The 21,170-nt window shown below is 35.5% G+C and overlaps 1 protein-coding gene across 8 annotated transcripts in view; it reads left to right on the plus strand.

The window, feature by feature from the left end:
- Mrtfb (myocardin related transcription factor B) overlaps positions 1 to 21,170 on the plus strand; it is a 184,786-nt gene that overhangs the window by 62,302 nt on the left and 101,314 nt on the right. For all 8 annotated transcript variants that reach the window (XM_074059998.1, XM_074059997.1, XM_074059996.1 and 5 more), the window contains one exon: positions 17,960 to 18,176. In XM_074059998.1, the coding sequence (XP_073916099.1) occupies positions 18,023 to 18,176 (154 nt within the window). In that variant the 5' untranslated portion in view covers positions 17,960 to 18,022. The remainder of the gene's footprint in view (positions 1 to 17,959; positions 18,177 to 21,170) is intronic.

Here is a 21,170-nt window from a genome sequence, read left to right on the forward strand (position 1 = left end):
GTGCACACAAAAGTTGATACTTTAAACAGATCACCAAAATGGGCAAATACTTAGCTAGACTGACAAAAAGAGGAGACTCCAATTACTGAAATCAGGAGGCCATTTCAGCATCGTACAGAGTATCTAGCCAGGGAAGTTAGGCAAGAAAAATGAAATAAAAGACATCCAGATTGGAAAGGGAGAAGGCAAACTTATCACTGCTCGCAGATTACATGATGATTTTATATGTAGAAAATACTTGAAGAACTGAGGGGAAAAAAAAACCTGAGTAGTTCAGCAAGGTTGCAGGATGTACAGTTAATATACAAAATGAGTTGTCTTTCTATGTATGAGCAGTGAATAGTTCAAAAAGAAAAGTTTCATTTACAATAGTATCCAAAAATAAGATAACCTAAATTCAACCATAGGGCAAAATTTATCCACTGAAAACTATAAATTGCTGTTGAAAGAAATTAAAGATGTCTTAAACAAATGAAAAATCATTCTATGTTTATAGGTTGGAAGACTTAATATTAAGTTGGTAGTATTGCCAAATTGATGAACAGAGTCAACAGAATATCTATCACAATTCCAGTGACTGTTTTTGAAGAAATGGACAAGTTAAAATTTATACAGAAATTCAAAGGACCCAGAATAATCAAAATACCTTGAAGAACAGAGGTAGAAGACTCACACTTTGTAATTTCAGAACTTAATATAAAGCAACAGCAAGCAAGACATTGTGGGACTTGCATAATAACAGGAATATAGATCAGTGTAAGATGGAGGTGAGAGTCCAGAAATGAATCTATACATCTATGGTAAGGTAAATTTAAACAAAAGTACCACAACCATTCAAAGTGGATAGGCTTTCTAGGCGTGGTAGCAAACACCTGTAATTCCAACACCCAATCGAGGCAGGAGGATCATGAATTTCAGGCCACCTTAACCATACTGCAAGATCCCATCTCAATTAAAAAGGTAAAGAAAAGTGAATAGGACTTTCAGTAAATAGCATGGAAGGACTGTTTATCTCCACGCCAAATAATGAAGTTGCAGGTCTACCTCTTAGCATTTTCAAAACTAAACTCAAAATTGAGCAAAGACCTAAGTATAAAAACTAAAACTATAAATCTTAAAAGAAAACATAGGCACAAAACTTCATGACTGTGGGCTTGGTGATAATCTCTTAGATACAAGAGACTAGTAGATAGTCTCTTAGATCAAGGATACAAGCAAGCAAAGACAAAAAGAGGCAAATTGGACTTCATCAAAATAAAAAATTTATGTGTCAGAGCACACCATAAGAAAATGAAATATCATCCCATGGAATGATACAGTATGATGTGTACTGTATGATGAATGGTAAATCCATACAATGAATTATTATTCAAGCATAAAAAGGCATGAAATACTGATACTTGGGACAACATAGATGAATCTTGAAAACATGTTAAGTGAAAGAAGCTACACATAAAAGGCCACATATTATTGTGATTCTATTTTATGAAATGTCCATAGAGACAGAAAGCAGATTAGTAGTTGCCATTGGCTTTGGGAAGAGGGATATTAAGAAGTGACTGCTCATGGGTTCAGGACTTCTTATGATGAAAATGTTCTAGAATTAGATAGTGATGTTTACACACCTTTTGAATACTCTAAAACCCATTGAATTACACACTTTCAAATGGTGGATTTTATGGCATGTGAACTCTTATTTCAATAAAGAATACCTTATCTACAGCTATAGTACAAGTAATAAAATTTTCACAACTGACTAAATCCTGTTTTATGCATGAAAGTATGTTTAATTCAGAAGAACTCCAATACTTTTGAAAGAGTGATAAAATCAGAACAGATTATCTGGATGGAACTGGAGAACATCATCCTGAGCGAGGTTAGCCAGGCCCAGAAGACCAAAAATCGTATGTTCTCCCTCATATGCAGACTTTAGATCAAGGGCAAACACAACAAGGGGATAGGACTTTGATCACATGACAAGGCGAGTGCACACAAGGGAGGTATGAGGATAGGTAGGTAACCCCCTAAAAAAAGATAGCATTTGATGTCTTCAATGCAAAGGAACTAATGCAGAAACTTTAAAGCAACAGAGGCCAATAGGAGAAGGGGGCTAGGAACTAGAGAAAAAGTTAGTTCGAGAAGAATCAACTTAGAAAATAACACATATGTACATGGAAGCAATACTAGGAATCTCCCTATATAGCTATCCTTACCTCAGCTAGCAAAAACCCTGGTTCTCCTTATTAATGTTTACACTCTCTCTTCAACAAAATTAGAGATAAGGGCAAAACAGTTCCTGCTTGGAAGCGAGGGGGTGGGGAGGAAAGTAGGGGAGGGAGGAAGGGGGGAGTAATGACCCAATCATTGTATGCACATATGAATAAAGGAAATAAAAATAAAAAATAAATAAAATATATCAAACAAAAGCCAATAAAAAAGAAAATAATAAAAAAGGAACAGATTATCTCTTTAATGGTATTAGAAGCATATTGCTAGTTCTATTTGCTAAAGTACGCTTTAAAAACTCTAAAGATTAACTTATTTAGTATGCACTCTGAGCTATTGTTTAAGAGTACAATATTAATAAATTTTGCAGGAAGCTAAACAGTAGTAAAATAACATCCAAGTTGTAATTTGTTGTAAGACTCCAGAAAAAAACAACCAAGTTTCTAATTTGAGATGCCCTTGGCATGAACATAAATCTTTAAAGTGCTTTGTGGTAGAACCTCTCTTACCCACCCTCCACTTGACCACCTTACTGGATTACCAACCTCCTCCCTTCCTTTTGTCCTAGGACATAAAGATTATGGCCAGAAGATGCTGAATCCTGGTGTTGCATTTCTTACTGATGGAATTGTGTGCTAACCAAAAGTCAGCTGTGTTTATTCCTACATCTGTTTATGCTAGTTGTAGTAGTTTAAATACTACATAAACTGATGAAATATGAGTGCAAAAATTTAAATGTTTGAAAACACAAAGGCATGTTGCTTATACTACTTTTAAACCAGGTGGATGAGAAACTTTAAAAAATGGGTTAAAAATTTAAAAAATCTACATGCATCCTGCACTCAAAACCTTGGAAGTTTTGTTCCTCTTTATAGAAACAAAAACTGCAAATCATAGTCATTGGTGGTTTATGCCAGAGAGCTAACCTGTCTGCAAGGAGACAAGAGCTTCGACCCTGTATCAGAAGGCTGGCAATTGAGTTGACTTGTATGCACTCTCATTTAACTGACAGTGTTTGGGGAATCTGTTTATATAAATTTCAATGTCTCTTACCTTAGAGTTTCAGTTCACCAACCAGCTGGTATGGTGGTATACCAAGAAGGTTTTCCTCTGGTTGAATAAGTACTAAAGAACTAAACTATAGCAGGACTCTGGTTTCACTACTGCTGCTTAACTAGTTATGATATAGTGAACAAGCAAATCAGACTTTTAAATTTAAGTTCTGTTGAAAACAAAGAGACTTCACTCTTTCTAGTTTTCCCTTTGCTTTCCTTTTCTTTCTCTCGTCTCCCCTTCTTCCTTTCTCCCTGCTTTAGAGAACTGGAAAATAAGAATACAATATATTACGTACTTGTTAAATAAAACGTTTGTTTCATCTGTTTACGCATATTTGCATCTTAGCATTTAAATCAAATACTAATTATGTTTCAACAAAATTAGAGTTTTTAAACCTAGTATTTGCTAAATGTGGAAATCATTTCATTCTAGCTTAAAATTAACCCTCTAATGAATTCTTATTCTCTGAGAATCACTCATTATGTAAAGCACAGTTGTTAAATCTTAAAAGACTGGTTTGGGGCATTTTACTTAGAGAACAAAAGATTTTTTTAATCTTTGTGTCTTTTTATATAGTAATTTAAAAGGCACATGTGTTATAAACTTTTGCCAATTCAAAATTTTATTTGCAGATGGATCATAATGAATATTTAAAAAGCACTGTTTACTTAAGTATTAGTTAACAGTATTTAGTAAATATGCAGTTTGCTCCATGTTATGTTCATTTGACACTTACCCATTCAGTAAACAGTTTAAAAAATAATCACATAGGCATTCTTAGAACTATGACAACCACCTCTAGCATAGAATGACTGTTATATAACTTTTCTATACAGTGTTTGATATATTTATGGTACATTTTTGCCACGTATTTAATGGCTATTCATAAAATCCAGTGCTACAAATAAAATCACTACTTGGAAGTTGTTAATTTAAAAGAATTATAACCTAGTTATATTTTAAGTATTTTATATAGTTAAAAAATGTCTTGTTTATTTGTGGTACATCTGTGACTGCAGATTTCATTTGTTCCCATCTGGAGTGCAATTCCAGTCATGGTTAGAGCATTTGGCTGAATGGAGCAATAGGAGGAGAGCATTTCCTTCATATGCCTTGGGGCTCCTTATAAGCACTGATGCTTTTAAACTGCATACTTGACAAAGTCTTGACCTCTGCAAGAACAGGGCTATGACTGGTTCATCATTGGAACCCCAGAGCCCAGCAGAGTGCCTGTTAGTACACAGAACCTTCAAAATATATGTTACACATGGGTCTTTTTACAACTTCATCTCCCTTTTCCCACAAATTCCTCTCCCCCAGAAACCTCTGTCTCTCTTCATTCTCTGCTCCACTTAATTTGCATTTTGGGAAATTCATGTTATGTTACTGTGGAAGAAATATGGGTCCTTAATTGGTAACCTGGTCTCAGATTTGTTTAATCTTTCTAAACCTTGGTTTTCGAATCTATAAAATGGGAATAATGATCCCACAGAAAAGTCATTAGGGCAAAATAAAAAAAAATAACTAGACTGAACTTAATGTCAGGTTGAGTAGAAATACAGTAAATATTCTTCCCCTTTCTTCCTTTCAGTTGTGTTTCCCATTTTTAAAATTAGAGAACTAGATCCTTAAGAAATTGAGTGATTTGGGCCTGGAGTTGTGACTCAAGTGGTAGAGCCTGGCAAGCGTGAAGCCCTGAGTTCAAACCCCACTACAGCCAAAAAAGAAGTTGAGTGATTTGTCTGACTTTAAACAACTGTCTCTCCAACCAAACCTCTTTTTCAGTGCTCCTGCCGTGGGGTCTGTAGTTTCTCACAGTGTGCACCCTTTCTTTGCCCCTCCCTCCTATGCCTTGGTATAGTGATGCTAGCAGCCATTACAACTGTCTGCCTGGGAACCTCCACTCACCCTCAGTTCTTTAATCGCCTTCACCTTTCTTTTTTTGTTTTTTTAATTGTGCCAGGTGGGGTACATTGTAGCATTTACAAAAGTTCTTACAGTGTATCAACTATATTGTACTTGAATTTACCCCCTCTACCACTCGCCTTTGTCCCCCCTTCCCCCCATTCCTGGAATAATTTAAATAGGTATCATTTTGCCATTTACATACATGTGTACACAGTATTTACACCATATTCACTCTCCTACATTCTTTCCCTGCCACCTCCCCCTTCCACTGGTACCACCCCCCCCCCACAGGACCTGTTTTCCAATATTGTAGAAGAAAAAGGGGGAAAAAATGACATTTTTGCTTGTTTAAAATAACTACATAGGGAGTTCATTTGTAACATTTCCATGCATATATGTATTACAACCCCAGTTGGTTCATCTCTATTTTTCTTTATTCTGCCTTAGTCCCTTTTTTATGGTGGCTTAAAGCAGTTTAAAAATTCTATATTCATTCTTATATAGGAAGAACATTAAACTTATTCTCTTCTTAGTTTCCTTCTTTTTCCCTACCCCTCTCATATGTGACCTCTGCTTAGTGTGACCTTTTTTTGTTTTTAATAATATTGCTGTATTTGTATTACATCTGTATTGCACATATGAGAGAAAACATGCAGCTTTTGGCCTTCTGAGCCTGGCTAACTTCACTTAAGATGATGTTCTCCAGTTCCATCCATTTACCTACAAATGGCAAAATTTCATTCTTTGTGGCTGAATAAAATTCCATTGTATTTAAATAGCACATTTTCTTAATCCATTCGTCAGTAGTGGGGCATCTTGGCTCTTTCCATAGCTTAGCTGTTGTGAACAGTGCTGCAATAAATGTGGGTGTGCAGGTGCCTTTGTTGTAACCTGACTCACATTCCTTCAGGTATATCCCTAGGAGTGGAATTGCTGGATCATATGGCAGATCTATTTTTGGTTTTTTTTGAGAAGGCTCCATACTGTTTTCCATGGTGGTTGTACTAATTCACAGCCCCACCAGCAGTGTATGAAGGTTCCTTTTTCTCCACATTGTCACTAACATTTGCTGTTGTTTGTGCTTTTGATGGTAGCTATTCTAACAGGAGTGAGGTTGAATCTTAACTTGGTTTTGATTTGCATTTCCTTTATTGCCAGGGATAGTGAGCATTTTTTCATGTGTTTTTTAGCCATTTGGATTTCTTCCTTTGAAAATGCTCTGTTGAGTTCGTTTGCCTATTTCTTCACTGGGTCATTGGGTTTTTGGGAGTTTAGTGTTTTGAGCTCGCTATGTATTCTGGTTATCAGTCCCTTGTCAGATGTATAGCTGGCAAAGATTTTCTCCCTTTCTGTGGGCAGCCTCTTCAATTTAGAAACCATTTCTTTTATTGTGCAGAAGCTTTTTAATTTCATGTAGTCCCATTTCTCAATCTTTTCTCTTACTTGCTGAGCCATTTGAGTTCTATTGAGGAAGTCATTGCCTATGTCTGTTGCCTCGAGTGTATTCCCTGCTCTTTCCTGCACTAACTTCATAGTTTCAGGTCTGATATTAAGGTTCTCAATACACTTGGAGTTGATACTTGTAGAGGTTGAAGACATGGATCTAATTTCAGTTTTCTGCAGGCAGCTATCCAGTTTTCCCAGCAACATTTGTTGAAGAGGCTGTTTTTTCTCCATTGTATGTTTTTGGCACCTTTGTCAAAAATTAGATGGGAGTAGCTGTGTGGAGTCATACCTGGGTCTTCTAGTCTGTTCTACTGGTCTTCATATCTATTTTTGTGCCAGTACCATGATGTTTTAATTGTTGTGGCTCTGTAGTATAGTTTGAAGTCAGGTATCGTGATACCTCCAGTGTTGCTCTTTTTGCTCAGTATTTCCTTAATTATTTGCAGTCTTTTGTGCTTCCAAATGATTTTTCAACATAAAGTGATGAATTTCATTGGAATTTTGATAGAATTTCAACCTAAAATTATGAATTTCATTGGAATTTTGATAGAATTACATTGAACATCTAGATTGTTTTTCTTCCAATCCATGATAACCCATGTTAATTCTTCCAATCCATGAGCATGAGAAATCTTTCTATCTTCTATAGTCTTCTTCAGTTTCTTTCTTCAGTGCTTTGTGGTTTTCCCTGTGGAAGTCTTTTACATCCTTTGTTAAGTTTATTCCTAGGTATTTGATTTTTTTGAGGCTATTACAAATGGACTTGTATATAGAAAGGCTACTGATTTTTGTAAATTGATTTTGTATCCTGCTACTTTGCTGAAGGTGTTTATGGTGTCCAGGAGCTTTTGGTGGAGTTTTTCCGGTCTTTTAGGTAGAAGATCACGTCATCTGCAAATAGGAATAGTTTTCTTCCTTTCCTATTTGTATTACTTTTATTTCTTCTCCCTGTCTTATTGCCCTGGTTAGGAATTCTAACACTGTGATGAATAAGAATGGAGAGAATGGATACTTTTGTCTCATTCCTGACTTAAGAAAAAATGGTTTCAGTTTTTCCCCACTTAATATGATATTGGCTGTAGGCTTGTCATATATAGCCTTTATTATGTTAAGGTGCATACCTTATATTCCTAGTTTCATCAGAGCTTTTATCATGAAAGGATGCTGAATTTTATTGAAGGCTTTTTCTGATTTGTGTGTGTTGATCCCTGCATTCTCTGGGATGAAACTGACTTGATCATAGTGTATGATCTTTTTAATATGCTGTTGAATTCGATTTGCCAATATTTTATTGAGGATTTTTGCATTTATGTTCACTAAAGAGATTGGCCTGTAATTCTCATTTTTTGTTCTATCCTTGTCTGGTTTTGGAATGAGTATAATACTGGCTTCATAGAATGAGTTAGGCAGTGTTCCTTCCCTTTCTCTTTCGTGGAAAAGTTTAAGAAGTGTTGGCATTAGTTCTTCCTTAAAGGTCTGGTAGAATCAGTGGAGAATGTGTCAGGTCAGGTCCCGGACTTTTCTTTTTTGGGAGATTCTTTATTGTGGCTTCAATTTCATTGCATGTTCTAGACCTATTTAAGTGGTTAATATCCTCTTGGTGCAGTTTTGAATGGTCATAGATATTTAGAAATTTGTCCTCCAATTTATTTGAATGTAGGTTTTCAAAGTAGTCCCTGATGATTCCTTGGATTTCCTTGGTGTTTGTTGTGATCTCCCTTTTTCATCTCTAATTTTATTAATTTGGGTCTTTTCCCTCCTCATTTTAGTCAGATTTGCCTTGACCTTTCAAATGGTCTAGCTGGCAGAGTGGCTCAAGTAGTATGAGCACCTGCCTAACAAGCATGAGGCCCTGAGTTCAAACCCCAGAGCTGCCAAAAAAAAAAAAAAAAAAAAAAAGACTCAAATGGTCTAGTCATCAAGCTTGGAAGTTTTCCCTCTTAAATGGCATTTGAGTTTATTCCCTGTTCTGCATCCATAGGCTTAGTTCCTAGCCTGCAGTCTATCAGTAACTGGTCTCTGCCAGAATTATCTTTCTAAAAGGTGAATCTGGTCATATTACTGTGTGTTGAAGTCCACACTGCTTGAGGTGTGTTTTACTTTACCACTACAGCCTTTCCATGTACCACTCCAGGTCAGCCACTCTATCCTGGCCCCATCATACCTTTTGCTGTCAGGCGACTTCTGTTTATGCTGCTTTCTTTTATTTAATAAGAAAAACCCTGTGCCTGGCAAACTCCTGCTCACCTTACAGTCCCTCCTACTTTATCCCAACACATCTAGACACTTGATTTTCTAAACTCCCTCAGCATTTTGCATCTACTTATATTCTGTTTTTCATATATGTTGTAATAATTTGCTTCTCACCTCTCTTCCTGCTCTTGGGGCAAATATTTATTCTTTCTATAAAAATAAGGAGTTCTAGCTCTAGCTACACACAAGATCACTCTTTCCCCTTCTCCCTACCTATCAGGATTTTATACCTTCTGAAGTGATTATATTGTGAGGAGAGATGAGAAATACTTGTACTAGATACTGGTCTTAAAATATCTTTCAGCTAAAATATTCTATCATTCTGTGAATTTGTATATTCTTGAATATAAGAGAATTGAAGTAATCAAAGTAGGAATTAAAAAGCAAAAGAATGTAAACACTTTTCATGGTAAAAGTTAAAACTAAACATATACTGGATGAAATGCTACACATTTCATCAGTTTCCTTTGATCAGTTTCCCCGTTGATAAAATTGGGAGGTAAATTTTATTTATATAAAAATATAAATGGATTCAATAATGAATTCTTGATTCCCTTAAGAAGTTCCAGAAGTGGTGGCACATTTATGGAAGGCTTAGGTAAGAGGATCTCTATTGGAGGCTAGCCCCAGGTCAAAAGTGCAAGATCCTATCTAAAAAATAACTAAAGCTAAAAAGGGCTGGGGGCATGGCTCAAGTGGTAGAGCTCCTGCCTACCAAGCTTGAGACCCTGAGTTTAAGCTCCCGTACTACCAAAAAAGAAAAGGACTTCATTCAGAGGAGAACAACACAGAAATAACAATATGTTATCAATAAAGTATTTCATATATACATTTAACATGATTTTATTCTTTTACTAGTAAGTAAATTTTGAACTTTAACATTAGACATTTAACAAATTGCTATCGGGAACTTTTGGAGGAGAACAGATACTGTGAAATAACCAAGCATTGACATCATTAATGTGCCTAAACCAGTGACATTAAAGTTCTGTCTCAAATGTGCATTTGATGCAGTTTTCGGTTTGTTTGAGCATGGTGGCATGGGAAATCACACACACACTCTGCCCTTGGACTTCTGCATTCAGGTCTGTGATGTAATCTTGTTTGTATTTGCAAGTTTTTTTTTTACTGGCTAAAGCCAGGTGTTTTTCTAATGTTTGTAATTCAGGGGAACTTTAAAGGTGAGGGACAATGGCTTTGCTATTGCTCAAACACTTTTTGTTGAGTATATTTGGATACTCTACCTACCATATATTAGACTTCTGAAATTTAATATTGATATCCTCTGTATTATTTAGTGTTTCTTATATATAACAGTGGTTACATACCTTGTTATTTATTAGAAATTTGTAGAAATTAGTCATAACAAACAATAAAACACAGTGGAAAGAAGGTTGCCTTGTGATTTACATTTATTAAAAAAAATGTTAGCTCTGATTTAGTGACCATTTTAGCCCAATAGCCCAGCACCTCTTTAAATAGGAAACCATTATTCCTGGTGTTAACTTGACTCCATTCAGACAAAAGGAATGAATGAAATAAGAGCTTAAAAAATGAAAGCATGATGCCCCTTGGGGTTTTTTTTTTTTCCATATTTTTTTGATCACCATCATAGTATCTGACAGTGAAGTGACTTTTTTTTTTGATGGACAGAAACCATGTCTGATTGATCCTATAATATTGTGCTATGCTTTGGTTAGTACCAGATAAATATTGGATGTTTTGTTTTGGAACACAATCATGTTACTGAGATTTGTAAGATTTCAACTCCCTATTGGTTCATTCTGTCAATTGTAGACAAATTATCTTTGTCAAAACTCTTTGTCCAGTTAAAGCTAAATGATCATTTTACTCTCATAACTAAATTATGACCCAATAAAAAATAATTCTGATACCATTTCTGTAATATCTCAATTAGCGAATACTACACAGAGACAGAGTATTGGATTTCATTTTAGAAAGAAGCCATGCGCCGCTGGCTTACACCTGTAATCCTAGCTACTCAGGAGGCTGAGATCAGGAGGATTGCAGTTCAAAGCCAGCCCAGGCAAATAGTTTACTAGACAATAGCTCAGGAAAAATAAATAAATAGAAATAAAACAGGTCTGGCGGAATGGCTCAAGTGGTAGTGTGCCTACCTAGCAAGCATGAGGCCATGAGTTCAAACCCCGTACCACCAAAAAAGAAAAAGAAAATTGTCAGTTACTTAGATTTAAGATGACAGCTAACAAAATTTCAGAATATAGTCCATATTCCGTCAAAAATATGCATGAATATTGTTTAAAATTTTTGAAAATTTATTCTTTTTCCTTTTGCTACATTTTGTAAAGGTTTGCTTAGCTTATAATTTTCTTAATTTGGAGAGATGTGTGGGAGTTTAAGGTGAGTACAATGTCAAGGCATAATAGTTCGAAAAAAATCTTCAATATTAAGGACAGATAATACTGCCATGGGAGTATTTTACAGTCTGTGCCTGAAGGATCTTCCAGATCACTAGCACTAATGTTCAGAGTATACATTTTGCCATTGTAAGGCCATTTTGGTACTTGTATCTTAGCAACAATTTGGACAAAGCAGATTTTATTTTGTAAGAGTAAATAATTTGAAATGAAAATCCACAGTATTTTGAAAAATGTAGGAGTTTCATTTGAATATTTCTTAGTAAAATAAGTTATTTTACCTGTTAATTTGCCTACCTAATACAACTTTTTGAAGTTTACATTATAATATTAATATGTAGTCATTGCAGCCTTGTTGGCATCCTGTTTGCATGACCTTTTTATAATCCATTTATTTCTACCTTGTTTGTGTGTTCGTTATTTATGAACATATGTCTTTAGATTTATAAAAAAAAATCCATTCTGTATTTGTGTTGTTTTAAGTGGTTGGTTTTTAGGAATTACAGTTTATAACCTTAACTTCTCAGTCTTTTCAAAGTTAAAATTATTCTATTTCCTTATAATGTATGAACATATATCTTTAGACTTGTAAAAAAAATCCAGTCTGTATTTGTGTTATTTTAAATGGTTTTTTAGGAATTGCAGTATACAACCTTAACTTCTCAGTCTTTTCAAAGTTAAAATTATTCTATTTCTTTATAATATATAGAAATGGAATTACATTTCATTTCTGTACATTCATTTCATATGCTGTAGTTGTCATCTATATTACATCTACATATATTTGAATCCCATAAGATGATATAATTTTTCCAGTGAATGGTAATGTTAAAGAAATTAAGAAGGAAAACTAGTCTATGTTTACTGTTTCTGTTGCTTTTAATTCTTATGGTTTAAGTTTCCATCTGGCATTACTGTTCTTCAGCCTGAATAGTTCTTTTAGCATTTCTTGTAGTGTCTCTGTGCTGGTGACAATGTTGCCTTCATTATTAAAGGGTGTTTTCACTGGCTGCGGAATTCTGGTTGATAGTTGTAGAGACTCTAGATTCTATTAGGCTTCTTTTATGAAACTTGTTTTGTTTTAGCTGGAAGTTAACTTTGCTGAACATTGTCTTTGCCGACTCAATCTTGCTCTGGTGGGCAGCCTCTCAAATCTCAGTGCTCTTCTTTTTGCTTTATTACATGGAGCCTACTTTGCACATGTATAACTTGTGATGAACAGAAGCTTTTTAGTTTTATGAAGTCCCATTTATCTATGCTATCTCTTAGTTGGTGTGCTGCTGGGGTTCCGTTGAGAAAGTTCTTACCTATACCTACTAACTCCAGAGTATTTCCTTCTCTTTCCTGTATCAACTTTAGAGTTTGTGGGTCTGATATTAAGATCCTTGATGCATTTTGAGTTAATGTTGGTATACGGTGATATACATGGATCTAGTTTCAGTTTTTTGCAGACTGCTAACCAGTTTTCCCAGCAGTTTTTGTTGAAGAGGCTGTCTTTTTTTCTCCATCATATATTTTTAGCGCCTTTGTCAAAGACAAGTTGGTTATTTGTGTGATTTCATATCCGGGTCCTCTATTCTGTTCCACTGGTCTTCATGTCTGTTTTTGTGCCAGTACCATGCTGTTTTTATTGTTATTGCTTTGTAATATAGTTTGAAGTCAGGTATCGTGATATCTCCAGCATTGTTCTTTTAAGTATTGCCTTGGCTATTCGTGGCCACTTGTGTTTCCATATAAATTTAATGGTAGATTTTTCAATCTCTTTAATGAATGTCATTGGAATTTTGATGGGAACTGCATTAAACATGTAGATTACTTTTGGGAGTATTGACATTTTTACTATGTTGATTCTACCAATCCATGAGCATGGGAGATCTCTCCACTTTCTATAGTCTTCCTCAATCTCTTTCTTCAGAAGTTTATAGTTTTCCTTGTAGAGGTCTTTCACATCTTTTGTTAGGTTTACACCTAGGTATTTGATTTTTTTGAGGCTATTATAAATGGAATTGTTTTCATATATTCTTTTTCAGTTTGTTCATTATTAGTGTATAGAAATGCTAATGATTTTTCTATGTCGATTTTATATCCTGCTACCTTGCTGTAGCTATTGATGATGTCTAGAAGCTTCTGAGTAGAGTTTTTTGGGTCTTTAAGGTATAGGATCATGTCGTCTGCAAATAGGGATATTTTGACAGTTTCTTTACCTATTTGTATTCCTTTTATTCCTTCTTGCCTAATTGCTCTGGCTAGGAATTCCAGTACTATGTTGAATAGGAGTGGAGATAGTGGGCATCCTTGTCTAGTTCCTGATTTTAGAGGGAATGGTTTCAGTTTTTCACCGTTAAGTATAATGCTGGCTGTAGGTTTGTCATATATAGCTTTTATAATGTTGAGGTACTTTCCTTCTATCCTAGTTTTCTTAGAGCTTTTATCATGAAATGGTGTTGAATCTTATCAAAGGCTTTTTCTGCATCTATTGAGATGATCAAGTGGTTTTTGTCTTTGCTTCTGTTAATGTGGTTTATTACGCTTACTGATTTTCGTATGTTGAACCACCCCTGCATTCCTGGGATGAAGCCTACTTGGTCGTGGTGAATAATCTTTTTGATGTGTTGTTGAATTCGGTTTGCCATTATTTTGTTGAGGATTTTTGCATCAGTGTTCATTAAGGAGATTGGCCTATAGTTCTCCTTTTTGGAGGTGTCTTTGCCTGGTTTTGGGATAAGTGTAATACTGGCTTCATAAAATGTGTTAGGCAGTTTTCCTTCCCTTTCTATTTCATGGAACAGTTTAAGGAGGGTTGGTATCAGTTCTTCTTTAAAGGTCTGATACAATTCAGACCTTTTCATTTTGGGGAGACTCTTGATTGCTGCTTCAATTTCATTTCAGGTGATTAATTCCTTTTGGTTCAGTTTTGGATGATCATATGTATCTAGAAATCTGTCCATTTCTTTAAGATTTTCAAATTTATTTGAATATAGGTTCTCAAAGTAGTCTCTGATGATTCCGGTAGGTTGTGTTTTCATTTTCATTGACTTCCAGGAACTTTTTAATGTCCTCTTTTATTTCATCAATGACCCATTGTTCATTAAGTAATGAGTTACTTAGTTTCCAGCTGTTTGCATGTTTTTTGTCTTTACTTTTGTTGTTGAGTTCTAGTTTTACTGCATTGTGATCAGATAGTATGTACGGTATAATTTCTGTTTTCTTGTATTTGCTGAGGCTTGCTTTGTGCCCTAGGATATGATCTATTTTGGAGAAGGTTCCATGGGCTGCTGAGAAGAATGTATATTGTGTAGAAGTTGGATGAAATGTTCTGTAGACATCAAGTAGGTCCATTAGATCTGTTGTATATTTTAGATCTTGGATTGCTTTATTGATATTTTGTTTGGGTGACCTATCTATTAATGTTAATGGGGTGTTAAAGTCTCCCATAACCACTGTGTTGGAGTTAATATATGCTTTTAGGTTTTTCAGGGTATGTTTGATGAAATTGGGTACATTGACATTGGGTGCATATAGGTTAATGATTATTATTTCCTTTTGGTCTATTTCCCCTTTTATTAGTATGGAGTGTCCTTCTTTATCTCGTTTGATCAGTGTAGGTTTGAAGTCTACTTTGTCAGAGATAAGTAATGCTACTCCTGCCTGTTTTCAGGGGCCATTGTCTTGGTAAATCTTCTTCCAGCCTTTCATCCTAAGCCTATGCTTATTTCTGTCAGTGAGATGGGTCTCCTGTAAGCAAGAAATTGTTGGATCTTCCTTTTTAATCCATTTCGTCAAGCGGTGCCTTTTGATGGGGGAATTAAGTCTGTTAACATTAAGTGTTAGTACTGGTAGGTATGTGGTGATTCCTGCCATTTAGTTTCTTAGTTGTTTGAAGGTTTGATTGTGTGTACCTAAGTTGAGGTTATTGCCTACTTTCTTGCTTTTTCTTTTCCTGTTGTTTGGTGCTGCCTGTCCTTTCATGGTTATGTTGAGTTTCACACATTCTGTGTGCAGAATCCCTTGAAGAATCTTTTGTAGTGGTGGCTTTGTGGTCACATATTGTTTTAGTTTCTGCTTATCATGAAAGACTTTTTTTGGTCTGTCTGTTTTGAATGATAGTTTTGCTGGGTAGAGTATCCTGGGGTTGAAGTTGTTTTCATTCAGTGCCCAGAAGATCTCACCCCATGCTCCTCTTGCTTTTAATGTTTCTGTTGAGAAGTCTGCTGTGATTTTGATAGGTTTACCTTTGTATGTTATTTGTTTTTTCTCTCTTACAGCCTTCAATATTCTTTCCCTAGTTTCTGAACTTGTTGTTTTAATGATGATATGTTGTGGGGTAGTTCTATTTTGATCTGGTCTGTTTGGTGTTCTGGAGGCCTCTTGTATCTGTATGAGAATATCTTTCTCTAGATTTGGGAAATTTTCTGTTATTATTTTGTTGAGTATATTACACATTCCCTTTGCTTGCACCTCTTCTCCTTCTTTGATGCCCATAATTCTCAAGTTTGGTCTTTTGATGGAGTTGGTGAGTTCTTGCCTTTTCTTTTCACAGGTCTTGAGTTGTTTAATTAATAGTTCTTCAGTTTTTCCTTTAATTACCATTTCATCTTCGAATTCTGAGATTCTGTCTTCTGTTTGTTCTATTCTGCTGGATTGGCCTTCATTTTGTTTTGCAGTTCTGTTTCATTCTTTTTTCTGAGGTTTCCCATATCTTGGGTCATTTCCTCTTTAATGTCTATTTTTGTCCTGAGTTCTTTTATCTCTTTATTAATTGTGTTCTCTGTTTCACTTTGGTGTTTATACAGTGCTTCTATGGTTTTTTTTATTTCTTCTTTTGCTTTTTCAAATTCTCTATTTTTGTTGTCTTGGAATTTCTTGAGTGTCTCCTGTATATTTTGGTTGACCATATCCAGTATCATCTCTATAAAATTCTCATTGAGTACCTGTAGTATGTCTTCTTTTAAATTATTCTTGTGGGCTTCATTGGGTTCTTTGGCATAGTTTATCTTCATTTTGTTGGAGTCTGGATCTGAGTATCTGTTTTCTTCATTTCCCTCAGGTTCCTGTTCTAATTTTTTTGCTGTGGGGAAATTGGTTTCCCTGTTTTTTCTGTCTTCCTTTCATTGCCCTTGGTGTTGTTATTGTCCCTGTACTGTGTGAAATTAAGTATTTTCTAGCTTGTAATAATAACACTAGTGATATTTAGAATGGAAGGGTGAGAGGGGATGGAAAGCAAAGAAGTTAAAGGAAAAGGGAAAAATAAATAATCAAGTAGAAAAAGAAAGACAAAACAAACAAACAAAAAAAGTTTCAAATTTATAAACAGGGAGAGACAGTGTACTTATCAACCTTCAGCTTGTCCGTGTCTTCCCAAGCCGTCTGGGCGCAGGCGTCTGGCAGCCTGGGGGCCCTCCTGGTTTCTCCGTTTAATGTGAAGTAGAGATTCTCTGTGCAGGCTGGAGGTGTCAGGGGTCAAAGTTTTGCCTCTTCTTGGTGGCCTTGCCTGCAAGGTTTATCTCCAGCGTCTCTCCAAGATTTCACTTTAGGAGGCACGCTTTCTGCTTCCTCCCTCTAGCCGCCATCTTGGAATCTATTCTACAAATGGTACTGTAACAAGCAGATAGCCTATGCTTCCCCAGTAACTTTGATTCATATCTTTCTGCATATATAAACTTAATTCAAGATGGGTCATAGAATTAAATAAAAGACATACATCTATATCTAGAATAAAATACAGGAAATAATCATTGTGACCTTGGGATGATCCAAAATTTATTAGTTACAACAGCAAAAATACCCATAAAAAAATGAAAGTACTCAGATAAACACTTTTACAGAAGTGTCCATATCATCTTTATTTGTAGTAGTCAAAAACTGGAAACAGTCCAAATGTCCATTAGTAGGTGACAGGACAGACACCTGTGTGAGGAGTTCTACTACATAAGTAGGCAACAGTCTTACCAAATGTATTACCACTACATAACATGGACCACCTTCTAGCTTCTGGTAACAGTTTTATTGGTGTGTAGTGTTCAGCCCCTAAACCAGTGTCATATGTTTAAGGTTTTTGTTGTCTTTGGTACTACTATTACCAGTCAGCATAGTCCAGGTTATGCTGTGATAACAAACAACCCCAAATCTCAGTGACTTAAAATAAGTGTTTATTTCTTTGTCATAAACTATACATCCATATGAGTTAACTGAAACTTCTGTTCCTTGTACTTTGCACTGTGAGACCCAGGCTGATGAAGAAGTCTTTATCTGAAATATTGCTGGTTATTGTAGATGCTGACTAATTTAAAGTTTTTCGATACGATGAATTTCAAGCCAGGCCACCTTTTTATTTTCATTATCATTAATTGATTTTCTTCTTATTTTAGCATGCGTTGAAGTCTTTAATGATATCGATAGCTATAGCTTTCTTTAATCCCAGGCACAAAAGAGATATGCAATATTTCTTTCAACTTTTATTTATTACATAAGTATTTTATTATTAGTTGTGAAGTATATTATTCCTATGTGTTAGACACGTAACCTGAAGTTACTTGAAAGGGTAAATGAATTGGTAATGTCCACTCAAGCAGTAAAACTGAACTAGAACCCAGGCTTCCTATCTTAATCCTTTTGTGCAAATTGGTGAAAAATTAATGTGCCATTTGTTTACAAATATTTTATTTTGGCAGTCTCTTCAACAGGCCACGTGTAAGAGGTGTCTCGTCTTCCCTGTTGCCAGTGACCGAAACACAATGGATCACGTGGGGGCCATAGACACTGAGGATGAGCTGGGACCTCTAGCCCATCTTGCTCCAAGTCCTCAAAGTGAGGCTGTGGCTCATGAATTCCAGGAGCTCTCCCTTCAGTCCAGTCAGCACTTACCCCCTCTGAATGAAAGGAAGAATGGTGAGTTCTTCAGTGTATGTGTTGAACTTCAATTTGAAGGTCCACCTTGTTGATGAGCCCATTTTATTCCAACTTGATTTTTTTATCTATTATTGCCAGCAGTCTGTTGTGGAGGAGACCCAGATAGAAGGGCCGAATGGTTTTAAATACTGGGGAGAAATTTACTTTCCTTGTAGTTTTTTCACTATGTTCCCAATATGTACCTTTGGTAGTAGCATTACCTTTAGAAGTCAGCCTTAAATTCAGTCCATTTTAATGAGCAGAGCTCATCCTGGAATGGCAGTGGGAAGTTGCATCCATGCTGATGCCAGAGACTAGATTGAGAATCTGACGTCATTCTCTTCATTCTTCCCCATCTCTAGTGTGCTGGATCTTAATGTCAAAAATTGCAAGTTTTAGGCTGTCTCAGTGATCTCTAAGAAGGCAAGAACTTCTTATTTGAGTTTTTTAATTCCAGTGGGTACAAGATATCCATCTTTTGCAAGCTTATCCTTGTATACAAAATGAGTGTTTTCTATTCATTCTTTACCTGTGCAGCAAATTTTTATTGATCACAGAGGCAATGCTGGTAGTTTTTAATGTGAATGAATAAAATATAGATACAATTAAGTGTAATACTTAAAATGTAAATACAATGTGATGTTAAAATTTGTGAACACACTAAGAATATATATTAAAAAGGCAGAATTTCAAGTGAATTACTATACTTTCCATAGTTCTGATGGGTCTTTCCTTCACAAATACATTTTTTAAATTTCAGTTTTAAATCCCTGAACAACACTTCCTTGTTAATTCTGTTTCTTGGTTCTGACTGTTTCCCAGTCTTTCTCATTATTGGCCTTATCTTATTTTTTAAAATGTCCTCTAGTACAGGTCTTGTGCATGAGTTTGTTCTCCCTTTCCATACGATATGTTTGTTTTGTATCTGAGTCTTGCTGTTCTGTCTATGGCCATGCCACCCTGAATGTACCCAGTCTCATTTGAGTCTCCTTGTTAGACACTGCTCCTGACCATTTTGATTGTCTTAAAGCAACAACTTGGCTTAGCTGCTATCCGAGCCTTCAGGAGGCCAGTGGTGGCTTTTGAATATCCCTCAGTAGAAGCTTCATTTCACCTCAGACAGTGACCAAGACAGATGACCACATTTTCTGAGAAATGACTAAATATAATTAGGCCTACCCAGTGCACTTGGGCTAGTAAGATGTCCAGATTATTACCCTTAAAGAAAATAAGCTTTATATTGTGTAAAATCAGAATGTAATACTGCTCACAAAGCTGGTCATCTGTAGCAGGAGAGCAAGTGTGCAGGGCACGCTTATACTCTCCGGTCATACAATAGAAACAGTCTGCCATATTTTCTTACAGAAGTTAATACACATGCCTGAGCACAAATATAGATTAGTCTCTCCATATAAACTCTTAGAGAAGTAGATAAAATGGTAAAAATTTTTAATTTATGAATATAATTAGACTTTACAAAGACAGTGCAATAATATATAGAAGAATTCCTTTTTTCCCATCTCCTAGTTCATAAAGTCATCCTGCTCAAACTCTGTACATGAGTCTTTGTGGTCAGTGTTTTCATCATCAAGAGATTCCCTGTGTATCATCTGTCGAGCTCTAATTTCCAGGACATGTCTTCATTTCTGTCTCGTTTGTTTGAATTCCAGCAATTTTTAAATACATGCATGATCGGACACTAAAAATTTCATGTTGAAATCATTAGTAACATTCATAAGACTGTTTTGTAATTGTCTTATAGTTATATATCATAATCTCTACAGCATAATCACTTATGTTTGGTCTGTCATTGTAATATTTTATGGGGGTGAACTTCTGTTTTAGAATGTAGCGTTCTGTTTTGCTTTGTGTTTTTATAGATAATGCATTTACATGGTTTAAGTCCATAGCAAGAATAGGTGTCCTCCCAGTCCACTGTTTGTCTGCTGGGTTGTTTTCCCAGAATTAGTTACTGCTATCAGTATCTCTTCTGAGAGAATAATTCTTGCCTACTTTTTTAAATTATTTTTTTAATTGTTGTGCTGGGGGATACACTGTGTCATTTACAAAAGTTCTTACAATATAATTAAATATATAGTTGAATTCACGGCCTTCATCATTCTCCTTTATCTCCCTCCCGCCATTTTGGCTACTTTTTTAAAAGTACTTTTTAAAAGGCTTCCATTTAACATCAGCACAGTACTTTAATTTTAAGATTATAGCCTGGAGTAATTGACGTATTGATTTTTTTTTTTCTGGCAGCACTGTGGTTTGAACTCAGGGCCTAGTACTTGCTGGGCAGGTGCTCTACCATTTGATCCATGTCCCCAGTCCTTTTTGCTTTAGTTATTTTTCAGATAGAGTCTCATGCTTTTGCCTGGGACTGACCTCGAGCTGAGATCCTTCTATCTATGACCTCCCTCATAACTAGAATTAGGCATGTGCCACCACTCCTGGCCTTCTTTCTTCTCTGCTGATTCTCATTATGTTTCTATAAGCCTAAAACTAGCTTGAATCAAGGTTTTTTGTTTTTTTTTTAGCCAGTATATTTTCCCCAAGAGTACTTTTTGTTCAGTATTAAGCAAGTGAAAGAATATCTCATAATGAGATACTGGATAGGGACTCTGGAGAATTCCCTTTTCTAATAAATGACTTTAGGAGTTTGAAACCTTGCCTTCTGTTCAGGTATATATTCTGATTTCAGGCTTATGACATGTTAGCCTAATTTGCAGATACATTCCAAGGCATAAAAGCAATCCTTGTACAGCTATCAGAAATACAAGTTTTTAGGGAGGATATTGGTCAAAGGATTCAAAATTTCATTTAAACAATAAAGTCAACATAGGGACTGTGATTAATAACAATCTGTTGTGTTCTTGAAAATTGCTAGGGAGTAGATTTTAAGTGTCCTCATCACAAAAGAAATAAATATGTGAAGTAATGCATATGTTGTTAGCTCAATTTAGCCACTCTACAAAGTGTACACATTTCAAA

This window comes from Castor canadensis, chromosome 17, assembly GCF_047511655.1.
Source record: "Castor canadensis chromosome 17, mCasCan1.hap1v2, whole genome shotgun sequence".
In the NCBI taxonomy this organism is placed as follows: domain Eukaryota; kingdom Metazoa; phylum Chordata; class Mammalia; order Rodentia; family Castoridae; genus Castor; species Castor canadensis.